Source organism: Macaca nemestrina, chromosome 14, assembly GCF_043159975.1.
Source record: "Macaca nemestrina isolate mMacNem1 chromosome 14, mMacNem.hap1, whole genome shotgun sequence".
In the NCBI taxonomy this organism is placed as follows: Eukaryota; Metazoa; Chordata; class Mammalia; order Primates; family Cercopithecidae; genus Macaca; species Macaca nemestrina.
Genome location: NC_092138.1, coordinates 509938 through 530347, shown reverse-complemented (window position 1 = coordinate 530347; position 20410 = coordinate 509938). Strand labels below are relative to the sequence as shown.

Sequence of the window (20410 nt, the reverse complement as noted above, 5' to 3'; positions counted from 1 at the left end):
TTACGGAAAAGAGATCACCCCCCCACCCCCCCACCCCCCCCCCCCCCCCAGAAAACCAGGAAAACTCTACCAAATATATTTTGATGAAAACCTCTATAGTTAAAAAACAAAATTTAAAAACACCTGAATAGTGAAAAAAAGTTTTTTAATGCAATAGCCAGGTACGCGTTTATAAAATAAATGCCATTTGTGGGATTCATTCAATTCATTCAACGAGTATTTATTGAGGCTGCATGTGGCCAGGCCCTTTTCTAAGTGTTAAGAGATTGAAAGCTCGAGTATAACTCTTCTGTGGGCACAGACTCTGAAACAGAGGGAAATATATGTTGGCCAGACTTGATACACGCTGCTGTCAGCCTCCTCCAATAGAAGATGAATGGAAACAACGGCAGGCCTGAGCCCACACAGACATCAGTAGGTGCTACTAAAAAAAAAACGCACCTTATTAGCGCCATATGAGACCCAGGTACAAAACAGCAGCTCCTTAAAATGTCGATGAGAATGACTGCCAAGTAAAGCATTCTGTCACAAGAATGAAACTAATACTTCCTATAAAAGCAACTAAAAAGCCACGAAATTTTTCTCTGCCTGCCTCCCTTTTCCAGCCGAACTCTAACATTTTATATAAAAATGGCTTTCATCTCTCATGGCACAGAAGAGTTGATGGCTGCTGGCATCAAACTTGCTAAAATCAATAGCAGTGTAATTATCAGCACAATTCCAAATGTTTTCAAATACATCCCGGCTGGGATTTTCCTAAATTAGATATGTGTGCTTTATGCTGGTGGTCTAAGATTGTCAATAACCTGCACTAAAGAGAATTTTCAAATGTTGCCCAAAGCATTCTTTTTTATAGCAATTGTTGGACTTCTTTACACCTCACCCCTTTCAAAAAGTGTTTGATGTACTCTACAACATCCTAATGTCATACTGCTGTTTGTGATACTACTTTATTGGTACATTTTCATGAGCTGCTACATGTAAAGGATTTAGAACAGTGCTTGACACATGGGAAATGTTAGCTATTATGATATGAATAGTTCCAAAGATTCTTTTTAAAATATGTGAATAAGTGCATGAGGGTAAGTGGATGATGATACTTTAACTTTCCCTATTATACTAGTTAAAAATGGGAAGGAATTTTAATACACAGAAATCTTGGAACATGTATTTTAAACTACAGATTCTTTTTTTTCTTTTCTTTTTTTTTTTTTTTTCCAAGTTTGGGTCTTGCACTATCACCAGGCTGGTGTGCAGTGGCAGGATTACAGCTCGCTATAACCTCCAGCTCATGAACTCAAGCGATTCTACTGCCTCAACCTCCCGAGTGCCTGGGACTACAGGCATGTACCATCATACCTAATTTTTACTTCCTTTGTTTTGTAGTGACGGTGTCTCTCTATGTTGGCGAGGCTGTCTGGAACTCCTGTTGTGAAGTGATCCTCCTGCCTCAGTCTCCCAAAGTGCTTGGATTACAGGCGTGAGTCACCATGCCCAGCAAAATGGCAGAGTCTTAAAAAAAAAACATCAGCCAGGCGCGGTGGCTCACGCCTGTAATCCCAGCACTTTGGGAGGCTGAGGCGGGTGGATCACGAGGTCAGGAGATAGAGACCATCCTGGGCTAACAGGGTGAAACCCCGTCTCTACTAAAAACAGAAAAAATTAGCCAGGTGTGGGGGCGTGCTCCTGTAGTCCCAGCTACTCGGGAGGCTGAGGCAGGAGAATCACTGGAACCCAGGAGGTGGAGGTTGCTGCACTCCAACCTGGAGGACAGAGTGAGACTTCATCTCAAAAAAAATAAAATAAAATAAAATAAAATAAAAGATCAATGGCTAGGGAAATTAGGAAAAATATATAAATCTATGCAACAGATAAAAACTTAACAGTATTAAATTATACAGATCAGATGTCCTTCCTGAGGCTACCAAAAATACCTGTTATCAGCGATTACTCCTTGGTCCAGCTTAAAAAAGAACAAAAAAAAAAAAACCCAGCAAACAAAGCCAAGACTTTGTGAAACCTCATCTAAAATGAGACCTGGGTACAGAAACTTTAATACATTATTTATTAGGGATTTACAAGGGAAAATGAGAGACCCACAAATAGGACCAAGAATCTCAACTGAGTTCCAAATATTTCAGCAATAAAGTAACGAATTACGTATTAACAGCACTGTAATTACTCCTTCTGTTTGGTTTCTTTGTAATTACTTTTAATAAATTATTCTGCCTCCCCCCATCACTCAAGTACGTTGTCATCCAAAGGCACAATCAGTACAACACAGGATACAAAGCCACTCACAGTTAGGGAGGAAGCGATGAAGGGAGGGAAAACCAGGAGGCTGGTGCTTCAAGAGCTGTGACTCACTAGAATCCATAAAGCTTTTCTATGGAAATCAAGGATCAATGAAGCTATTGTAAGAGATTACAGCTATATAAATGTAGACTAGTTATGAATTCTCACAGATCAATGGCACTCTCAAAACAGGCAAGGGCACCAGCGCCTGGGAAAGCACTCAACTGCAGTGTTGCCTCAGTTGCATAAGACGGGCTGCCTAAGCCTGCTATTTTGCTGAAAGCGGGGTAGTTCCTACAAAGTGAAGGGACCCTCGGCTCAGCACTCCGTAGGTTCACTCTGTGCCATTTTGCTAAGCTTTGTGTGCTGATGGCTCTGGAGTCAAGCCTACCGCAGTCACCATCTGCTCTTTTGTGTCCAAGAAAGAGCCGAATAATTTTTATGAGTCTTAACATTCATTTTCAGAAATCATAAACTGAACATAAAATATACCTTTGTCACAAAAGACAAACACAGCAGTACTTTATTAAATAGTTTAAAATTTGCACCTACCTTTATCATTTTGAATATCGGTACTGTAATAAAAGTATTCTCTTACAATATATAAAATTTAAAAGGAACAATAAATGCTAAAAAATGCATAAACCAAATTGGATTTTACATACAATTTTTTAAATCTGTGAATAATCATTCAAACTAAGATTATCATTGATTCTGGTTCAGAGTCAAGTATGTATAAGGAACAAATGAACTAAAAGTAGAGTGAAAATACTCTAGAATTTAGGAATATATTATAACAAGGAAAATAGTTGTTTTTTTTTTTTCCCCCTTACAGATTTGGAAAACAGAATTTATCATTTGGCCTCAATGACAATGCCCACTACATACTATAAGGTCCACACTTTTCACAACCATCCTTCTAGATCTTTATGTTTCACTCTGAGTATGTGAAAGAAAATTTCAGGAAATTTTTAACAATTTGAACACTGAGAACTCAAGAGTATTGTTTCTTGGGTTCTGACAGAAAAGAATTATGAAGGTAACCTTGAAGTGCACTGTTGTTGGAAACCATTTGCACTGTGTTCGTTGTGACTAATCCTAACAGAGAGCTGACAATCTCACCCCAGCCGAGACCACTCGCTTGGAAACGCTAATACACATAATAGCCAACCTTACCACGGCTGAATTTTCAGTGATTTGAAACTGAGCCAATGAATACTCCTGATATCATCATACACGCTTACTGAAGACCTGAAATGAGGACCGTAAAACTCGCTCTCCGCTTGTGATATGTATAGACTAGGAAGAGTGCTTCCTCTGAATCTGAAAATTGAAATTTTCTTCCTCTAAAGGAATCATATCCCAGTCATGTATTTTCCATAAGTATATTATTTCATAAAAGACTATTCTACTATAGATTCTAATCTTTAGAATATTGATTAAAGGATTACTAAATCTTTATATTATATGTATATATTTGTAAAAACATTCCTTAATCTGTGATGGCACATAATTTTATCTTTGAATCAGCTAAAAAAGGTAAAAAAAGAAAAAAATGCGCGTTTCTCTTCCAAAACCAACAGCCATTTAGTGAAATTTATTAGTTTAAAAACACACATAAAATTCACTGTTGCAATCACAACTGTTCATCCTGTCCTCTGCACAGATGGCTGATCCAATCATCCTAATTGTTTTTTGTGAGTTATTCATACTTTCCTTGTTTTTCTGTTGCAAAAATTATTCAAACTAAATGAAAGGAACTTGAAATAATTTAAAAAATGAAGAGTATCAGAATAGAAGAAAAAAATACCTGAGGACCAGAAGTAAAAGAGGTGAGTTTTGTCACTTTAAATGAAAAACAAAACAATATAAAAGAATTCACTCATACCAGGAGAACAAGGGCAAAATATGAAACTAAAATAAAATGGACATAAATGTCAGAGAAAATATGAAAAGATGTGTGAGAGAGATAAGAAATGTAGTCTGTTAGGATAACACAGAAAGATGGCACAAGTCTCTGGTGGGTGGGATGACTGGAAGCAGAAGGCAGGGAAAGCCCAGGGGAGCACTTTAAATCCCTTTATCTGCGCGGCACATCTCAGTCCCCAATTTACGTTATTTCACTATTCGTTATTTTAACCCACAGCCGAGCACAGGGTGAGTTTGTTTTGCTTCCCCTCGCGAGTTCACTGAAACACTCAACTAGTATTCAAGTTGCCTCAGACTATGCCTACTACTCAGCACCTTCCAGATTCTCTTTAAGGGGAAAACAAACATCCCTGGAAGATGCCGTTCTACGGCGCGGCTCCTTTGCCCAGCGCCCGTGGTCAGGGTCCGTCCTCTCCCCAGAGCACTGTTTTCCTTTCCTGGGCAGGCCAGAAGGTTCTGCTTTCCACACGGCAGGAAAAAAGCTGACCCCTCCTATCGCAGGAAAAAGGTTATGACCCCCAGCAGAGTTAGTACAAACGACTTCATCAAATTTACTCATCTAGGCTGAATCCTGAGAGGCCTGCAGGTGTAGACAGACCCTTGGGGGCTGGAGGCAAGGGCAGTGTGGAGGGGAGGAACGGAGGCAAGGAAAACAAAGTAGACAAATAAAAGCAACGGCTACATTTCAAACGGGCACCTACCAGAAATGACTGAGATTCACTTTATTTTACACTAATACAAACTGAATAAAATCAGAAAATACCATAGTTTTATTTTAACATAGAAGAAAGATATAGTGAATGCAGGAAAAAACAGAAACTGAATAATTTGCTTCTATTTGTGACATGGCAGACATTTTTAAAAATAACTTACTAGACTCAACAGCAAGTGAACTACATAGGCTCCTACTAATAACAGGTTCAAACCCTAGCAAAAGGTTAACACGTGGGCCTTGGAATGAATCTTCATGGTCACAAAGTTCAATTTCTATGTCAGAACAGGGGAAGGCCTTGGAAATATCGCATGCTTTATCTCTACGAGCTCTGAATCTTCTTCTAGGTGTGGCAGAAGCAAAACAGTGGGCAAAAGGGCTTGGAAGTGCTGTGCAGAGCCAAAAGAAACACTGGAAACTGACAGTTCATATTCTCTGATACGACTCTGAAATTTGCTATCTTCTAGCCCTTCCTCACCTCCACCCTCAAACCTCCTCAGCTTTAAGTTTCAATCCATGAAAGGAAGTTCTGAATGTTGGCTTCAACCTACTCCATTTTCACGTTCTCTTTAAAATTGCTGCCCACATTTTCCAAGAAAAAAAGACAGAGGCAAATCTTCCCCCTAAGTTTTAACACAAGAGCTTGTATCAAGGGGAAATGGTTGGGCAAAGAACTTCATTCTCCTGCAAGGCGAAGCAATCAATCAGTCCCCCCCTTCGCCCCACCCCCATTCTCAGGAGACCCAGTCATGGGTGTCACGGGTGTCACAGATACGGTTACTTCTAGGTTAGATCTTGGTAGTCACAACATCTACAATCCACAAAGATAATGGCTTCCCCCTCCTTTCTAAAGGACGTTGTGCATTTTGGTACTCTTATTTTTGGCTTAAAAACTAACAGCTGGGAGGGCGCAGTGGCTCATGCCTGTAATCCCAGCACTTTGGGACACCGAGGCGGGCAGATCACGAGGTGAGGAGATGGAGACCATCCTGGCTAACATGGTGAAACCCCGTCTCTACTAAAAATACAAAAATTAGCCAAGCGTGGTGCCACGTGCCTGTAGTCCCAGCTACTCGGGAGGCTGAGGCAGGAGAATAGCTTGAACCTGGGTGGCTGAGGCTGCAATGAGCCGAGATCGCGCCACTGCACTCCAGCCTGGATGACAGAGCAAGACTTCATCTCCAAAAAATAAATAAATAAATAACAGCTACAACACATTTTTTTAAAAAATACCAAGCAAGCCGTAATTCTTTTCCTTCTTTGGGTATTTTATGATCTCATTCATCACCTCACAAACATTTAAAACACACCTAAACCATTAAACACGACTTACCATACCATGTGCTGAGGTATGGCCAGAAAACTCAAGTCTGTTCCAAATGACAACTTTTTCTATTACCCTTCAACTGAATTGACATATATGACCCTCTGTGGGCGGGGGGGGGGGGGGGGAAGGGCTGGGATCCCCCTTTTCACGCACACTGAAAAGTCTAGCTACAAACAACTATATTCGCAGGCTGGTTCCTTTTCCAGCTCTCTCAGAAGCTGCCCTCTGGTATCCTGAAGTGCACTCTGCAGCTCTGGGATCACCTTTATTCTGATGTGCTTTGTGCACATTCTCGGACGCGGCAATGCCCATACTAAGGCAACACAGCACAGAAATTGGCAGCAATGCTATCAGCAAGAATTTGGCTTCAGAATCAAGAGTGATTCATCATACATTCTAGCAGCCGAAAAACAACACACCGCTATTTTAATCCCTTGGTGGTATCAAGAATCAAAAAACAGTGATATGTAATTAAGCAAAAGCAACAAAAATCCTATCTGCTGTAACATTTGTCAAAAAACTATTCACTTTTACGAGTTTTGGGCAAGTCACTTGGAAAACAACGGGCTACTTACCTTATTTCATGATATTTATTACAATGACAAATCAAGTTTTAGTACAAAATCAGACAACAGGCAGTCCAAACTTCTGCAAAGTAACATACTGAGATTCTACACTTAGGTAAACAAATTTCTCATTTGCTTTACAGCAAATAAAATTCCTCCTAGTGTTTTAAAAGCAATCCACTTCTTTTTTCTTCTCTCTCCATTTCTTAGATGACTCCAATTTAAAGTCTAGGTGAGAGAACGTACCGCACGGAAACCTAACACTGTGGGCGATTTATTCGGAACACTTTTCATTTTTCAGAGGTACCTTAACACTGAGATAATAAACACTGCGGATCTAAAATAATAATGGAACCCACTTAAGTCCTACTGCTGTATTTAACGAGCAAGAAACAAATCTCACGGGTTATTCTCTCTTTATGAGAACATGCAGATGATTAGGCTTATCGACCAGTATTTCTACAGAATTTCCCCGGTTTATTGTAACAAAAACTTTTTAAAGTCAGCGCTGCTCTATTGTCACGACCAGGTGCTCGCGGGGCAGACGCGGATTTACCGAGACCTGCGCCGAGCACCGTCTCGGGAGCCCCTACCTTTTCAAACACCGCTTCCCTCTCCCTGCGCTTCCGTTTTCGGGGTCTCCGGTTCACTCGAATCCACTTCGTGACCTGAGGTTCAAAAACCACAGCATTTCAAACACGGCGACGGGGTCCCGGCGGCCGCCCCGCAGCGCGAGAACGCAGAGACCCCCGGCCCCGCCACCTGGTCCTCCCCGCGCCGTGGGAGGCCACCCGCGCCCGCCCGCGGGACCCGCGACCTCCGCGCCCGGCCGCTCCCCGCGCCGCAGCCCCGACCCGGCGGGTGGTCCCCGCGCCCGCGCCGCAGCCCCGAGCCCGGGCCTCCCGCCAGCCGCGGCCTCGCTCGGCGCCACCGGGGCGCAGGGGCCGCGCCGCCCGCACTCACCTCGGCGCGCACTTGCCGCGCGAGCCCGCACTCTGCCCCGGCGCGGCGCTCCCTCTGCAGCGGCTGCGGGGAGAGCACAGGCAAGTTTACCGCGGGCGCAGCCCCGGCCTCCCGGCCCCGCGCCCGCTAACTCGGCGCGCCCGCCCCGTACCTCGCCCGCGGCCGGGGAGGACAACGCGGGGGCGCCGGAGCCCGCGCCCTGCGCCCGGCCGGGGCCGCATCACCTCAGGCGCGGCGCGGGCGGCGGGCGCGGGGCCGGGGCGGCGGCGCGGGCGGGCGGGCGGGCGCCGGACGGGGGCGGGGCCTGCCTTAAAGGTACAGCGGCCGCCGCCTCCCGCAGGTCGCCCGCGCCGCGCCGGCGCCGTATTGTTCTCCCCGCCACCGGCGTGCGCCCGCGCCCGCGCCCGCTCCTGTTCCCGCTCGTGCTCCCGCTCCCGCTCCCGGGCTCCGGCCGCCCCGCTCCCGCGCCCCCTGCCCCGCCACCCTCCCCCGGCCCCGCGCCCCGCGCCCCGCGAGCGGCTTCCCGGCAGCGAGAGGGGCCCCGGCCGCCCGCCGCAGGCTGGAGGGGGCGGTGGCGGGGAAGGAACCCCGCCCGCGGCCAGCCTGGCGCGCTCCTGGGGTCGGAAACCTGGTCCCCGTGGCTTTCGCGGAGGGAAAGCAACTTCCCTAGTGTCCCAGCGGAGTTTTCTCCGGGAACGGGCTCCACGCCGTCGGGCAGACGCTCCCCAGTGGCCACTCGGGGCTCCGGGCAGCGGCAGGTGACCTCCGGGCAGCGGCAGGTGACCGCTCGGGGGCGAGGCCGGGCGCGGAGAAACCCAGCCCCGCGCCCGCCACTGTGGACCCCAGAACCACCGGGTAGGATTTAAAAAGGAGGGGTCAATCTGTTTTCATAATTTGGGAGAAAGTTTACACTTAGTTTATAAAAATGTGCGATACCCCAAGATTTTCCTCCACCCGCCAAAGGCCCTCATCCTCATCAGCGGTGGCTGGAACCCGCCTGCCCGTGAGGGGGCCCGGGCGGAGAGGGTTGTCCTGCTGCTTGCTGGGTCTTGACCATCCCTTTAAGTTTATCACATTTCTTTAAAGGAAATCTGTCTTGCCCTCTTTATTGCTACTCCATCCTTCTTTCAAGATCAAAAGGTTTAGATCAAAGCCAAGATCAAACTCACTTCTTTAAATAGCAGCAATTTTGCCATGGAGTATTTTACACAGAGGAGCTTAATGGAGACATCAGGATTTTATCCCTTCATTCCATATTCATAACTGGACTACTTAAAATTACACGGATGATGCATGTCTATTTCCTAAAACAAACAAGTCTGCTCAAATGAGGGATTCTTTGTGTTTCCAGGAATACAAAAAAGTTGAAATCTAGAGAGTAATATAAATAGACGTGTTAACCATTTTGTGTCATTATTATAATAGCTAAGTCCTACGAAATGTGTGCTCATTTGCTAAAGATTTTCAAAAGTCCAGTAATAGGAATAAACACAACTATTGCAAATTAAACCTTACAGACTTACAGACTTACATGAAAGCTGTTGTTAACAGCTAGGTACTAGTTACTTGAAAAGTTTTTTCCCCTTGCGATTTTTAACTGGTTGCAGTCACACACGCACACACGCGTTCTTAATTCTATAAATCCCACTGAACCACTGGAAAGATCTTAGAAACCAAGACCTGGAAACCCTGTCTTGCTGCTACTGACACAGTTTCCTTTCCTCCTAGCACCCAGATCATGGCTAACCCAACGGTTGCTGGCATGAGCTGAACAAACGGAACAGCTTACTGTCACTCTGCTCTTCTAGGATTTGGCTAAGTAGGAAGCAAAAGCTGTGACCCATCCTAATTGACTCTTGTCTCCTTGTTTGTCCTCTGTCCCCCAACTCTCCTCCCAATTGCCATCCCAGAATCCATCCTCCACAGAGAAGCCAGAATGGTATGTCCCAAGGTAATTCAAATGATACCACTTGGCTTCTCTGAGAATGCTTTTCCATCTCTTTGCCTGGCTAGCCCACTTATCCTCTAGTTCTGGGTTTAAGCAGCGCTTTTGCAGAAAGGTCTTTCCTTACTCCCCAAACCAAATTATGTCACTCCACTATTCTTTCTAACAGCATCCTGTTTGTTTCCTTTAGAGTAATATTTAGAGCAGCTTTTAAGTTTATAGAAAAACTGAGCAGAAAGCAGAGTTCCCGTATTTGTACCCACTCACCAGCTTCCCCATTATTAACATATTGCATTAGTATATTTATTATAACTGAGGAACCAATATTGATAATTATTCACTAAAGTCAAATTTACATTAGGGCTCACTCTGTGACGTGCAGTTATTAGAGCTCTTTTAAAACTGGACTGAGCGTCCCTCTCCCCAGCTGGACTTTATGCTCCAAGAAAGAGATCCTGTCTCTGGTTCTTGATTTTTGTTCAGTCCACCAGAAACACTGCCTGGCACATACTAGAAATTTAGTAAATATGTTACATAGTGAATGGAAGGATAAAGGAACAAATGAAGGACACCTAAAATTTCAAGGGGGAGAAGTCTTAAAATGAAGATCTTTCTAATTAACTCCTGTTTGTTTCACCACTAAAATGCTTAATTTGTAAAGAGCCTAGAATCTTACATTTTTACAAAAGGGAGACCATGGGATATTAGTTACATTGCCAGGGTAATTTTATAAACAGGACGTGCACGGTGGCTCACACCTGTAATCCCAAGACTTTGAGAGGCCAGGGTGGGAGGAGCTCTTGAGCCTAAGAGTTCAACACCAGCCTGGGCAACACAGCAAGAAAAAAAAAAAAAAATTAGCCAGGCATGGTGGTGGTAGCCTGCAGTACCAGCTACCCGGGAGGGTGAGGTGGGAGGATCACGTGAGCCCAGAAGGCAGAGGCTGCAGTGAGCCATGATCGCACCATTGCACTCCAGCCTGGGCAACAGAGTGAGATCCTGCCTCAAAAAAATATGAATAAGTAAATAACAATAAAAATAAATTTAATAAAATTGAAATGAGAAAGGTTCCTAATCCCTCACATATGAATCACTAAAATTATATTCAGAATGGTGCTAGAAGCTGAATTTAATCTAGAATTAAAGATGTACATATTGCATGACACTGAAAAAATACTTTATTGTGTTCAGTCCAACCTGAACACATAACTCCTGTTGTCTACCTGAATCGCCCCTTCTTCACGGGCTGATGCCAATGAACAATGAAGGCAGGGTCCAGAGAAACTGGAGGACCCGCTTCCTTAAAAACTGGGGTTCTGTGGTGGGGGATGGGCATTCCAATTACTGCCTTTGAGAATGCAGTAAAAGCACTTTAAAGCTGTCTCTTAAAAACAGATGTTTTCTATCTGAATTGTATCTTTAAAAATGCCTCATCCAGTAGATACACATGTTTTGAAAGGAAGTTGTTCTAAGAAACTTTTTTTGTCAAAGCAGTTCATCATAGCTGAAGACAATGTCCGAGGCTGAGGAAAATACCATTGCTTTAAAATTATTTAACCTCGTGATTGACTGGAGATTACTTTTGGAGGGAAAGTAATCTCCAGGAAAGTTTTCTTCAGTTTCCTTCCTTTTCTTAGACAAAGAAGAAATTCCTCCTATCACTGGAAAAATATAGTGATACCAACTTCACGTTACCGGTGTGTCTTCTCTTCCTGCTTCTACTTCATGGAGGAGGCACAGGGCAGAGGAAGGAGGAGCCAGCCTTCCTAGGCACCAGGAAGGCCAAAGGGCAAGCAAGGGGGCTCTTCCATGGTCCCAAACAGCCACAGATGGCAAATTACATTCCCTCGGGCACCGCGGAGGGAAAACTATCCACTAAAAGAAACCAAAAGATCTTTGAATACCAAACAAGGTCGAGAGTTCCAGAAGCTTCCACCGGTTTCAGAAGTGTTCTATTGCCAACATACGTTCAGGGTGAACTTAAAAGTAAGAATCTACACACGTCTAGAAATAAAATCAAGGCTGGATTAAGTTTAAAAAATAAAGAAGGATGGGGGTGAAGTTATCAAATATTTATATCTTTAAATTTGGTTTATTTTTTTTTGAGACAATGTCTTGCTCTTGTCACCCAGGCTGGAGTGCAGTGGTGCAATCTCAGCTCACTGCAACCTCCACCTCCCAGGCTCAAGTGATTCTTCCGCCTCAGGCTCCCAAGTAGCTGGGATTACAGGCACCCACCACCACGCCCAGCTAATTTTTGTACTTTTAGTAGAGACAGGGTTTTACCATGTTGGCCAGGCTGGTCTCGAACTTCTGATCTCAGGTGATCCACCCGCCTCGGCCTCCCAAAGTGCTGGGTTACAGATGTGAGCCACCACGCCTGGCCGTCTATTATTTTTAAACATAGCATCCTTTATATTATATTTGTGGATGATTTTAGAAAATTATAAATTAATCCAAAAATATAAAAGCTGTTACATAAAGGATGTTTAGAGGGTTGTTGATTCCGTTAGATAGAATTTTCTATGAAGTCTTCTCCCTGGTGTCAGTGTCAGGAACAGTTTGACCTGATCAGCTGGTTGGTTTGTACCTGCTATTTGTATTATTTGTATTTGCCCATTTTGTCTCTGTATTAGATGAACAACTAGTTTGTTGTTGTTGTTGTTTCTTTTTTTTAGGAGGATTTTGGCCCTGCCAAACGGACCTCTTAGTGGAAGTCCTTATAAAGCATAATTTTCAAAAAAGGAAGTCAGTTTCACGCTTGGCGCAGTGGATTGCTGCGGCCGTGGCTCCGCGGCGAACCGGCTAACAGACGCTCTTTCTCTGGGGAACTATGACCTGAGCTCACTACTGCTAAAACCCTTATAGAGATCAACGGAGGGAACAGCTACAATGCTTAGTTCTTCCATTTCTTGACCCCCTCTGAGAATCTGATGAAGGCTAATGGTGCTGTCAGCTCCTTAGAAAATACACCTACAGCACACACACATGCACACACACACACCCCAACTGTCAGGAGGTTCACAGATTCTTCTGTACCTAAACTTGTAGTCTGGATACTCTAAAATCCTTTCTTGGAATAAGCCAGACCACTTTAAAGCTGGCCCTGGACTTGGTCTTATGGGCACTCTGTAAAAGTCCTGTTATCGCATTAAGTTCTGGTAAGAAGCCATCAACCTTTATTGAGGTGCATTATAAGAAACAGCCCCATAAAATCCATCACGATGTTTACCGGAAGGATGGATTCAGAGGGTTGTTTATTCCATTAGACAGTAATTTTCTGTGAGGAGCCACAGGACAGTCGTCTCCCTGGTGTCAGCATCAGGGATAGTCGGACTTAGGCAGCTTGTTTGTTTTCACCTCTTGCATCTGCAGTTTATCCCTCTTCCCTCTTCTAGAACGCTTGGAGCTCTGTGGCCCTGTTTAACAGGCATAGGACCCTCAGGGTGTGCATATTATATGCTAATTTAATTCCTGGCCCCATCCTTTTTTGCTACCATTATTTTCTTGTTGCTTCATTTTTCTTGTTTTATTTCTATCAGGTTGTATTTATCTGTTTTGGAAGATGCCTTCACTCCATTTTGGACAGGGAAGAGTATGAACTAATAATGTATTCTGTTTTTTTGTTGTTGTTTTTTTTTTTAATTTCCTTTTTCTCTTTGGATGGGAGAAGGGAGGATCTGGGAAAATCTTACAGTTCTAATATTTATCTCCATTAACAATGTTTAGAAGTAAAATACAGAAGTTAAGGATGTATGGCTGTTCTTATAACTCTACTTATAAAATTCTAGGAAAAGAACTGTCAAAAAATAAACATAATACTATGCAGACATGACACTGTACAGGCATCATCAAACAAACATTACTATACAGGACTATTATAAAAAGGCTAACCAACAAAATATTTTATCTCTTGGTATCAAAACCAGAAGAAAGGGGCTTAGATTTGGAGAGAATAATGTAAGTTGAACATATAGACAGGTTATTCACATAAAAAACATATTAAATGCCTACTGTGAAACAGAGCACTAGATTTCGTGAATGCAAAGATGAGTAAGACGTTGTCCCTGTCCTCAGGAAACTCCTGTGACAAGGTAGTAATACAGCAAGGTATAAGGAGCACACAGCCAGCTTGCCTAGCTGTGCCCCCCCCCCCCAGGCCTCCTTCCTCATAAAGTTCTGATCAAATGACATGTAATTTGCTTAGAACAGGAAGCAGTTGCTATTTATCAACTTCTAAATGACTAGAATTAAGAAGCAATACAACATTACTAGAAGCTGGAGGGAAGTGACTTTAAGACAAAAAAAGTACTGACGCATGCCTACCAGACCACAGGACCTTAGACTGCTCGAGAGGGTAAGAGTGGCAATTGCTTACAGAACTGAAGGCTTTACAACGTGCCTCCATGTGCAGACGGTTCTGCTCGTTCCTCACACAGTCCCATCTGAAAGGTGGAAAAACTGAGTCTCAGGGGATTTCATATCGCTTGGCCCCTAGGTCTCCTGGTTGGAAGGGGAGTACTCTTTCTACTCCAGCGTGAGTGCTTACGGAACATCTAGTGTGACTGTCTCACTTTAACATATTTTTTCATTATATGGATTAGATCAACCCCAGATGAAAACATAGGCTGCAAAATATAATTCCATACCATAAAAGTCTACTGAAAAATACGTTCTAAAAAGCAGACATTATTATATTCCCTTCAATGCCTTCAATTATTTACAGGGCTTGATATTCATGGACATTATAACCTTAAAGAGTTTTCAGCTGTGTGTGGTGGCTCATGCCTATAATGCTAGCACTTTGGGAGGCTGAGGTGGGAGAATCACTTGAGGCCAGGAGTTCAAGACCATCCTGGGAAACATAGTGAGATCCTGTCTCTACAAAAAATGAAAATAAAAAATTAGCTGGGCACGGTGGCATGTGCCTCTAGGCCCAGGTACTTAGGAGGCTGAGGCAGAAGTATCGCTTGAGCCCTGGAGTTTGAGGCTCCAGTGAGCTACTGTTGTGCCACTGCACTCCAGCCTGGGTGATAGAGCAAGACTGTCTCAAAAAAACAAAAAAGTTCATGGTGAAATATAGAATTATGTAAGGGTGGTTTCAGATTAGTGGTTTCTACCCTTGGGTGCTTACTCGAGTCACCAGCAAGTGTTTTACGAATCTCAATGCCCAGGTGACCACTGAGGTTCCCATCTCTGAGAGGAGGACCCAGGCGTCAGTCATTGCTAAAGCCCCTTCACCCCTCAGGCTTCCAATGTGCAGGCAGCACTGAGAACCACTGCCTTCGATAATTGTAATGATGCCCCATCTCAAATAGGTTACTGTGAAAAAACTCCAGATGTTTGGGAGACATCTACATTTCAAAGTCAGTGCCACAGGTGATGGCCACTCACTCTGCTCTACAACAGTAAGTCCAGTTTGGCAGATGGCAGACACGGTGTTGGGAGGATGGGCTCGTGGGCCAAACCAGGAGTCACTTCCTGCAGCTCACACCAAGGGATAAAATTTTGGGCAAGATAAGTGAAGCATACACACAAAAAGAACTAAAAAGAAATGGAAGATTTCAACATTCTACCCGGAAGGGAGACAACAACAGGCAGATATCTGACTTTTTTTTCTAAAGCTAATACAATCTGGGTCCTTAGCGAAAAGTGCACACATCCTTATCTTTAGGAACCCAATCTTAGTGCTGACCTGCAATACTGTAGACATGAAGGTGGTATTTCCAACTAGTCATCTGCAGATGATGTTCTAAATGATGCTGATGGCTGTCATCCATTCCCTTGAGATGAACATTTGCATTTGGAAGACTGCTGGCTAAATGAGGGGACAGGGTGCACCAATGAAAAAGACCCTTCACTGTGTGCAAAGGGTATTGTTCCATTCAGGAAGCAACCCATGCTGGCTTCCTCCAGCCCTGGGCACTGTGCACTAACCACAGGGGCTCTATTGTTAGAAAACACACACATACGCTGCTGCTATAGGAACAGGATTCTGGCAAAAGGCCTTACAGAAGGGATTAGTTACTATTGAAAAACACAAAAATATCAGATGTTGATATTTCACTAGCTTGAAAAGCAAACAACCATGTCTAGGCACTTTCCCGTCATTTCCTAAGATAGAGCAGGTGTGGTATCTGGAAGTGTGGGCACGTGGACATGTGGATGCTCCACAGTGCCTTTGGAGGAGGGGATATGATGGGAGTCTGTGGCCCTGGCATGTCGATTTTTAAAAAGCGTGGCACTCAGACTGGGTGGCTTGTTACAAGGCCTCCAAAAGAAACCCAGTGAAGTCACAATTTGCAACAAGAGGAATGGGCCTGAGTCATCCATCCCTTGATGAAGAAGTAAAACCACACAGACACACACACACACACACACACACACACACACACACACACACACACACACAGAGGCAAGTAAAATCCACCACCTGTGGGGTGGAGTGGCTGTCCCAAACATAAATAATACATGAGAGAAAGCTATTTTCCAGAGTGTTTGTTCACCAAACATTCAGGGCCATACAAGGAGGGCGTTCCAGGAAAACAATGGGAAGGGCCAGAATTAATTGGCTGCTAATCTCTCCACTTTTTGCAGGATGTTTTCTCCAGCAGTGGGTGAAATCGGTGTTTAATGCTACACAGGCCCAGCTGTGTCCATATAAGGAAAGCCCAGGCTCACGTCTCTCCAGGAAAAAGGACCTGTCCTCCCTCCCCATGCTCTGCTTCCACCCACTGCGTGTGGAGGTGGAGAGTGGGAGCCGGGGAATGTGAACTTGATCCAGCACTGATCAGCCAAGCAGCAAACTCTCATTGTTCTTTAGATACCAAACATAACTTCTTTCTACTAGGGATAAACCCAGCCGTTCTGTACATAACACAGCTTTTGTGCTCACCAGTATGCTAGTTGGAAAAGAACCACAGAGAATATCAGAGTTTTATTAGACACCTCCTAATATGCAGAATTAAGAACCTACCCAGTTAATTTATATTCATTTTAATATTAGGTATGTTAGAATCTTATTAAATCTATCTTCTAGGATTTCTGAATGCTTTTATAATTATGGATTTCAATTTATTATGTAAATATTATGGCCTGTTCTGCCTTCTATGAGAGCATTTCTTACCATCACTGCCTTGATCTCTAAGATTCAAGGATACTGGAAATCATGATAAGGGACAACCAAATACGCTGTTGCTGTTTTTACAGGTCACTCTGTAAATGTGACTTAACTGTTTCAGTACAAAGCCAGGGTGTCGTGGGAAATCCACAGTTGGGAACTTAGACTCTGTCATTGCCACCAAGAAGCTCTGTGGCCTGGGACGTGCACGTCAACCTCTGAGCTATGAAACAGAAATAATGCTGCGGTGAAGATCAAATGAAATGGTGCATACAGCAAAAGGCACAAAATAGACCAGTAGACGCAAATCCCTTCCCCTTTCCCCTCAGAAACAAAAGCCTATCAAGTATTCTGAACCTAAATAAATTTTCGAAGGTATCAAAATAACTGAGTTGTGACATCATAATAAAGCCTGGCCTGACAAGCACGCAGGCCCAACGCCCTTGTCCGGAGCCCGCAAAGACACAGCACATCTGAGCTCCACAAACGTGTGTGTCCCTTCCAGTGACAACCAATGGACGTGAGAAAGAAGTTCTGTTTCTCGTATGTCTTATTATAAAGGAGATAACTTCATTTCTGGTCCTGTCGCATTCAAAACAGTAAGCTGACTGTTGTTACGAGAATATCACAAAGTGAAATTTGATAGTTCTTTTTTTCTTTTTTTGAAATGGAGTTTCACTCTGCTGCCCGGCTACAGTGCAGTGGCGTGATCTCAGGTCACTGCAAGCTCCACCTCCTGGGTTCAAACAATTCTCCTGCCTCAGCCTCCCGAGCAGCTGGGATTACAGGCGCCCACCACCATGCCCAGCTAATTTTGTATTTTTAGTAGAGACAGGGTTTCAACCATGTTGGTCAGGCTGGTCTCGAACTCCTGATCTCAGGTGATCCACCCGCCTCGGCCTCCCCAAGTGCTGGGATTACAGGCGTGAGCCACCACACCCAGCCTGAAATTTGATATTTCTACGTTGCTCTCTGAAGATACCACCATGGTCAGGTGCTAGATGCAAAAATAGCTATAATCCTAACCAGAGCTACATGCATTTAAAACCAGTATAGTAATTAAGGATGAAGGCTTTTAAGTCAGACAGATTTGGTGTCCAGCTTCTTCCTCTATAAAATGGGTATAACTACAATGCCTCTAGGGAGTTGTGACTGGGATAAGTAAATCGCTATTATGTGGAATAATGCACTTAGTATCCAGCCTTTTCTGCTCATTCCGGATGTTCTAAATAGGATACTCTAGTCGGCTGGGGGCAGGGAGGTGAGGGGACGGAGTGAAGGGAAGGATTAAGTTAAAAACTACAGTTCTATAGAGAGTTAGACAATCTACATAGTCCTAGATTTACCCATTTGCAGCTTAATTGACTAGAGGCATTTAGGCAAAACCCTGGCAGATGCCTCTCAATTATAAAACCAATGGCAGTGACTAGGAAATACAATTTGAGGAGGAATAACCAGAGAGAATTGTAGAGCAACTGCCTTTGCAATACACAGAATCCAGAAGCGTCTTAAGGAGAAGTACGTCTCTGCCTGGCTGCGTGGAATGTGGGAAATGGCAGCACGCGTGGCTGGGCAGCAGGAGGGAGACACCAGAGAAAAACAAGAGGAAGCGCTTGGACAAAAGGCAAGAGACGCTGCCTGATGTGGGAGGCAGCGTCTCCGTCCCGGGGAAACAGACCCCAGAGTGGAGGGGCTATCTCCAGCCGAATCCCATTATCGCCTGTTGCCCTGGAGTCTGAGTCCCAAATTCTGATGTATTGACTTTGGCCTCCCTTCCATGCGTTTTCGTGCCAATAAAGTTGCTGAAATTAAAGAAGAACTGAATTGTGAAGCCTTCTGGCATAAATAACGTCCTATTGCGAAGTCGAGGTTAATAACAAGCAGGATGCCGGTAACACCCTTAGGAAAACCGTCTGAGCTACGCGTCCCTCAGTGCGGTTTGAAACTCCCCTCGGCCTACAAAGGAAAATATTTTTAGCATGTAGCACACTTTGTAACAGACATATAAATGCACCAAAAATATAATTTTAGGAAAGCATCTGGGTTTGATCATTTCAACCCCAAATAGGTTCTACTTTCTCAATAGAAGAAATACTGCAACGTTTTGCTATAAAATATGCAGCGATCACTGTAGCAATTTCTCATACCCATGTCATTACTGGTTCTGTTTGTTTTTTTAAAAGCAGCAAGTACTCGAATGATTGAGATAAAAAGCAGCATAAAACATGAAGTGCTCTTTCCAGAGCACTGGGCACCAACGGCTTCCCCTCCTCCAAAAGGCAAACTCGACCCGCTGGACTTTTCCCCCAAGGTTATTTAGGCAACAGGCATAAATAAATATTTTATCTCTATGTCTCAAAATGTATCTTAGAAATAATAGTTGTCCCTGTCTAAGGTAAAACTGACCTGCAGTTATTACTGACCCACAGGAATTCGAAGACTAAAAAGGCTAGCAAAATTTTTTTCATCTCCTGGTCAAACAGGTTAATCTCTATGAATAATTGATTCCAACTAGAAGCAAATGCCTATTCTTCAGCAGTCAGCCAGCATAAATGCTTTTGTAGATTGATTATTACTCAATTCTCTGAATCATCTCTCAAACAGCAATTTTCCACTGGAAAAGAAAAGAAATGAACAAACAGGGTTCCCTGATAGTGTAAGTTTGTAAAACTCCAAACAGGACAAAGCATATTTAAACAACTCTCCCAACACCAGTCCAAACTAAGGACAACTTTTTAAGTCTGAGGGCAATTCTGCAGGTTCCAAAGACAGAAGGAAAGACACAAGAAAGTAAATTCCAACTTTTCTCCTCTCAGACGTGACCAGGTACACCTGCATCGCAGGCCTCAGCATGGCACCGGACGCAGTCCAGAGTGCCTTCACCCCGGCCAGCTCCCCTTATCCCCAAAGAGGCAGTGAGCCTCCGAGAGGGCAAGCGGCTTGCCCACTGCTACACGGCTTCAAGGTGGTACAGCTGACTCCAAAGCTGGTATTTAATGGATTCACTGACATCTTCATCCACTATAGGACTAGCTTTGCTGAACAAAACTTCACAATAAAGAACTCTGCGAAGGAACGTGGATCTGGATATAACACAACTGACTTTGCTCCTCTACCCAGCCTCCAATCTTGTTCATTAACTTTAAAGTAACGCTGCCTTGCATGTTACGCACCAAACTGTTTGGAGCCCACTTACAGCGTGACGGTGGTGGCTGTAACTCGACAGGATCAGAAGCAGAAAATACTGGGGTCATAAAGGCCCAAGCTGGAGGACTGACTGGAAGAACAGGGTCTTCTGCTGAATGGCCTCAACAGACTCCTTACCAAGCACCAGAGAAGAGGAGACAGCTGCCATCCAGAGGTGTGTGACAAGAACGCTGGCCTTTTTAAACACACACTGGGATCTGTGCAGTTCGACAATCATTGACAGTTACCCTGACCGGTGATACGCTGGTTGCTGGCCACCACCTTTGTGCTCTCTGACTCTGGTCAGCTCCAGGGCGAAAGACAGGGACTCTGGTTGGAAGTGTGCTTGTGAAAGCAAATAAGAGGA

General features: G+C 44.2%; 1 protein-coding gene and 1 long non-coding RNA gene across 24 annotated transcripts in view; one reads left to right on the top strand and one right to left on the bottom strand.

Annotated features, from left to right (window-relative positions):
- Positions 1-20410, bottom strand: part of AOPE (aminopeptidase O (putative)) — a 386190-nt gene that overhangs the window by 98785 nt on the left and 266995 nt on the right. For 18 of the 22 annotated variants that reach the window (XR_011612942.1, XR_011612943.1, XR_011612945.1 and 15 more), the window contains 2 exons: positions 7793-7855; positions 7423-7497 (listed from right to left, as the gene is read on the bottom strand). The exons of 3 other annotated variants lie outside the window; for them this stretch is intronic. Coding sequence is in view for 13 of the 19 variants with exons in the window: in XM_071078740.1 (XP_070934841.1) it covers positions 7423-7497; positions 7793-7855 (138 nt within the window). In the remaining 6 variants the exon portion in view is untranslated. Of the gene's footprint in view, positions 1-7422; positions 7498-7792; positions 7856-20410 lie in introns of those variants that run through there. One more of the 22 variants, XR_011612946.1, reaches the window with a different exon arrangement.
- On the top strand, positions 9325-18865 carry LOC139358258 (uncharacterized). Of its 2 annotated transcripts, none has more exons than XR_011612971.1 (4): positions 9325-9611; positions 15056-15145; positions 16335-17400; positions 18352-18865. It is a non-coding gene; the product is annotated as an uncharacterized lncRNA (long non-coding RNA). The 2 variants fall into 2 exon arrangements; XR_011612970.1 differs by having other exon boundaries at positions 16335-17456.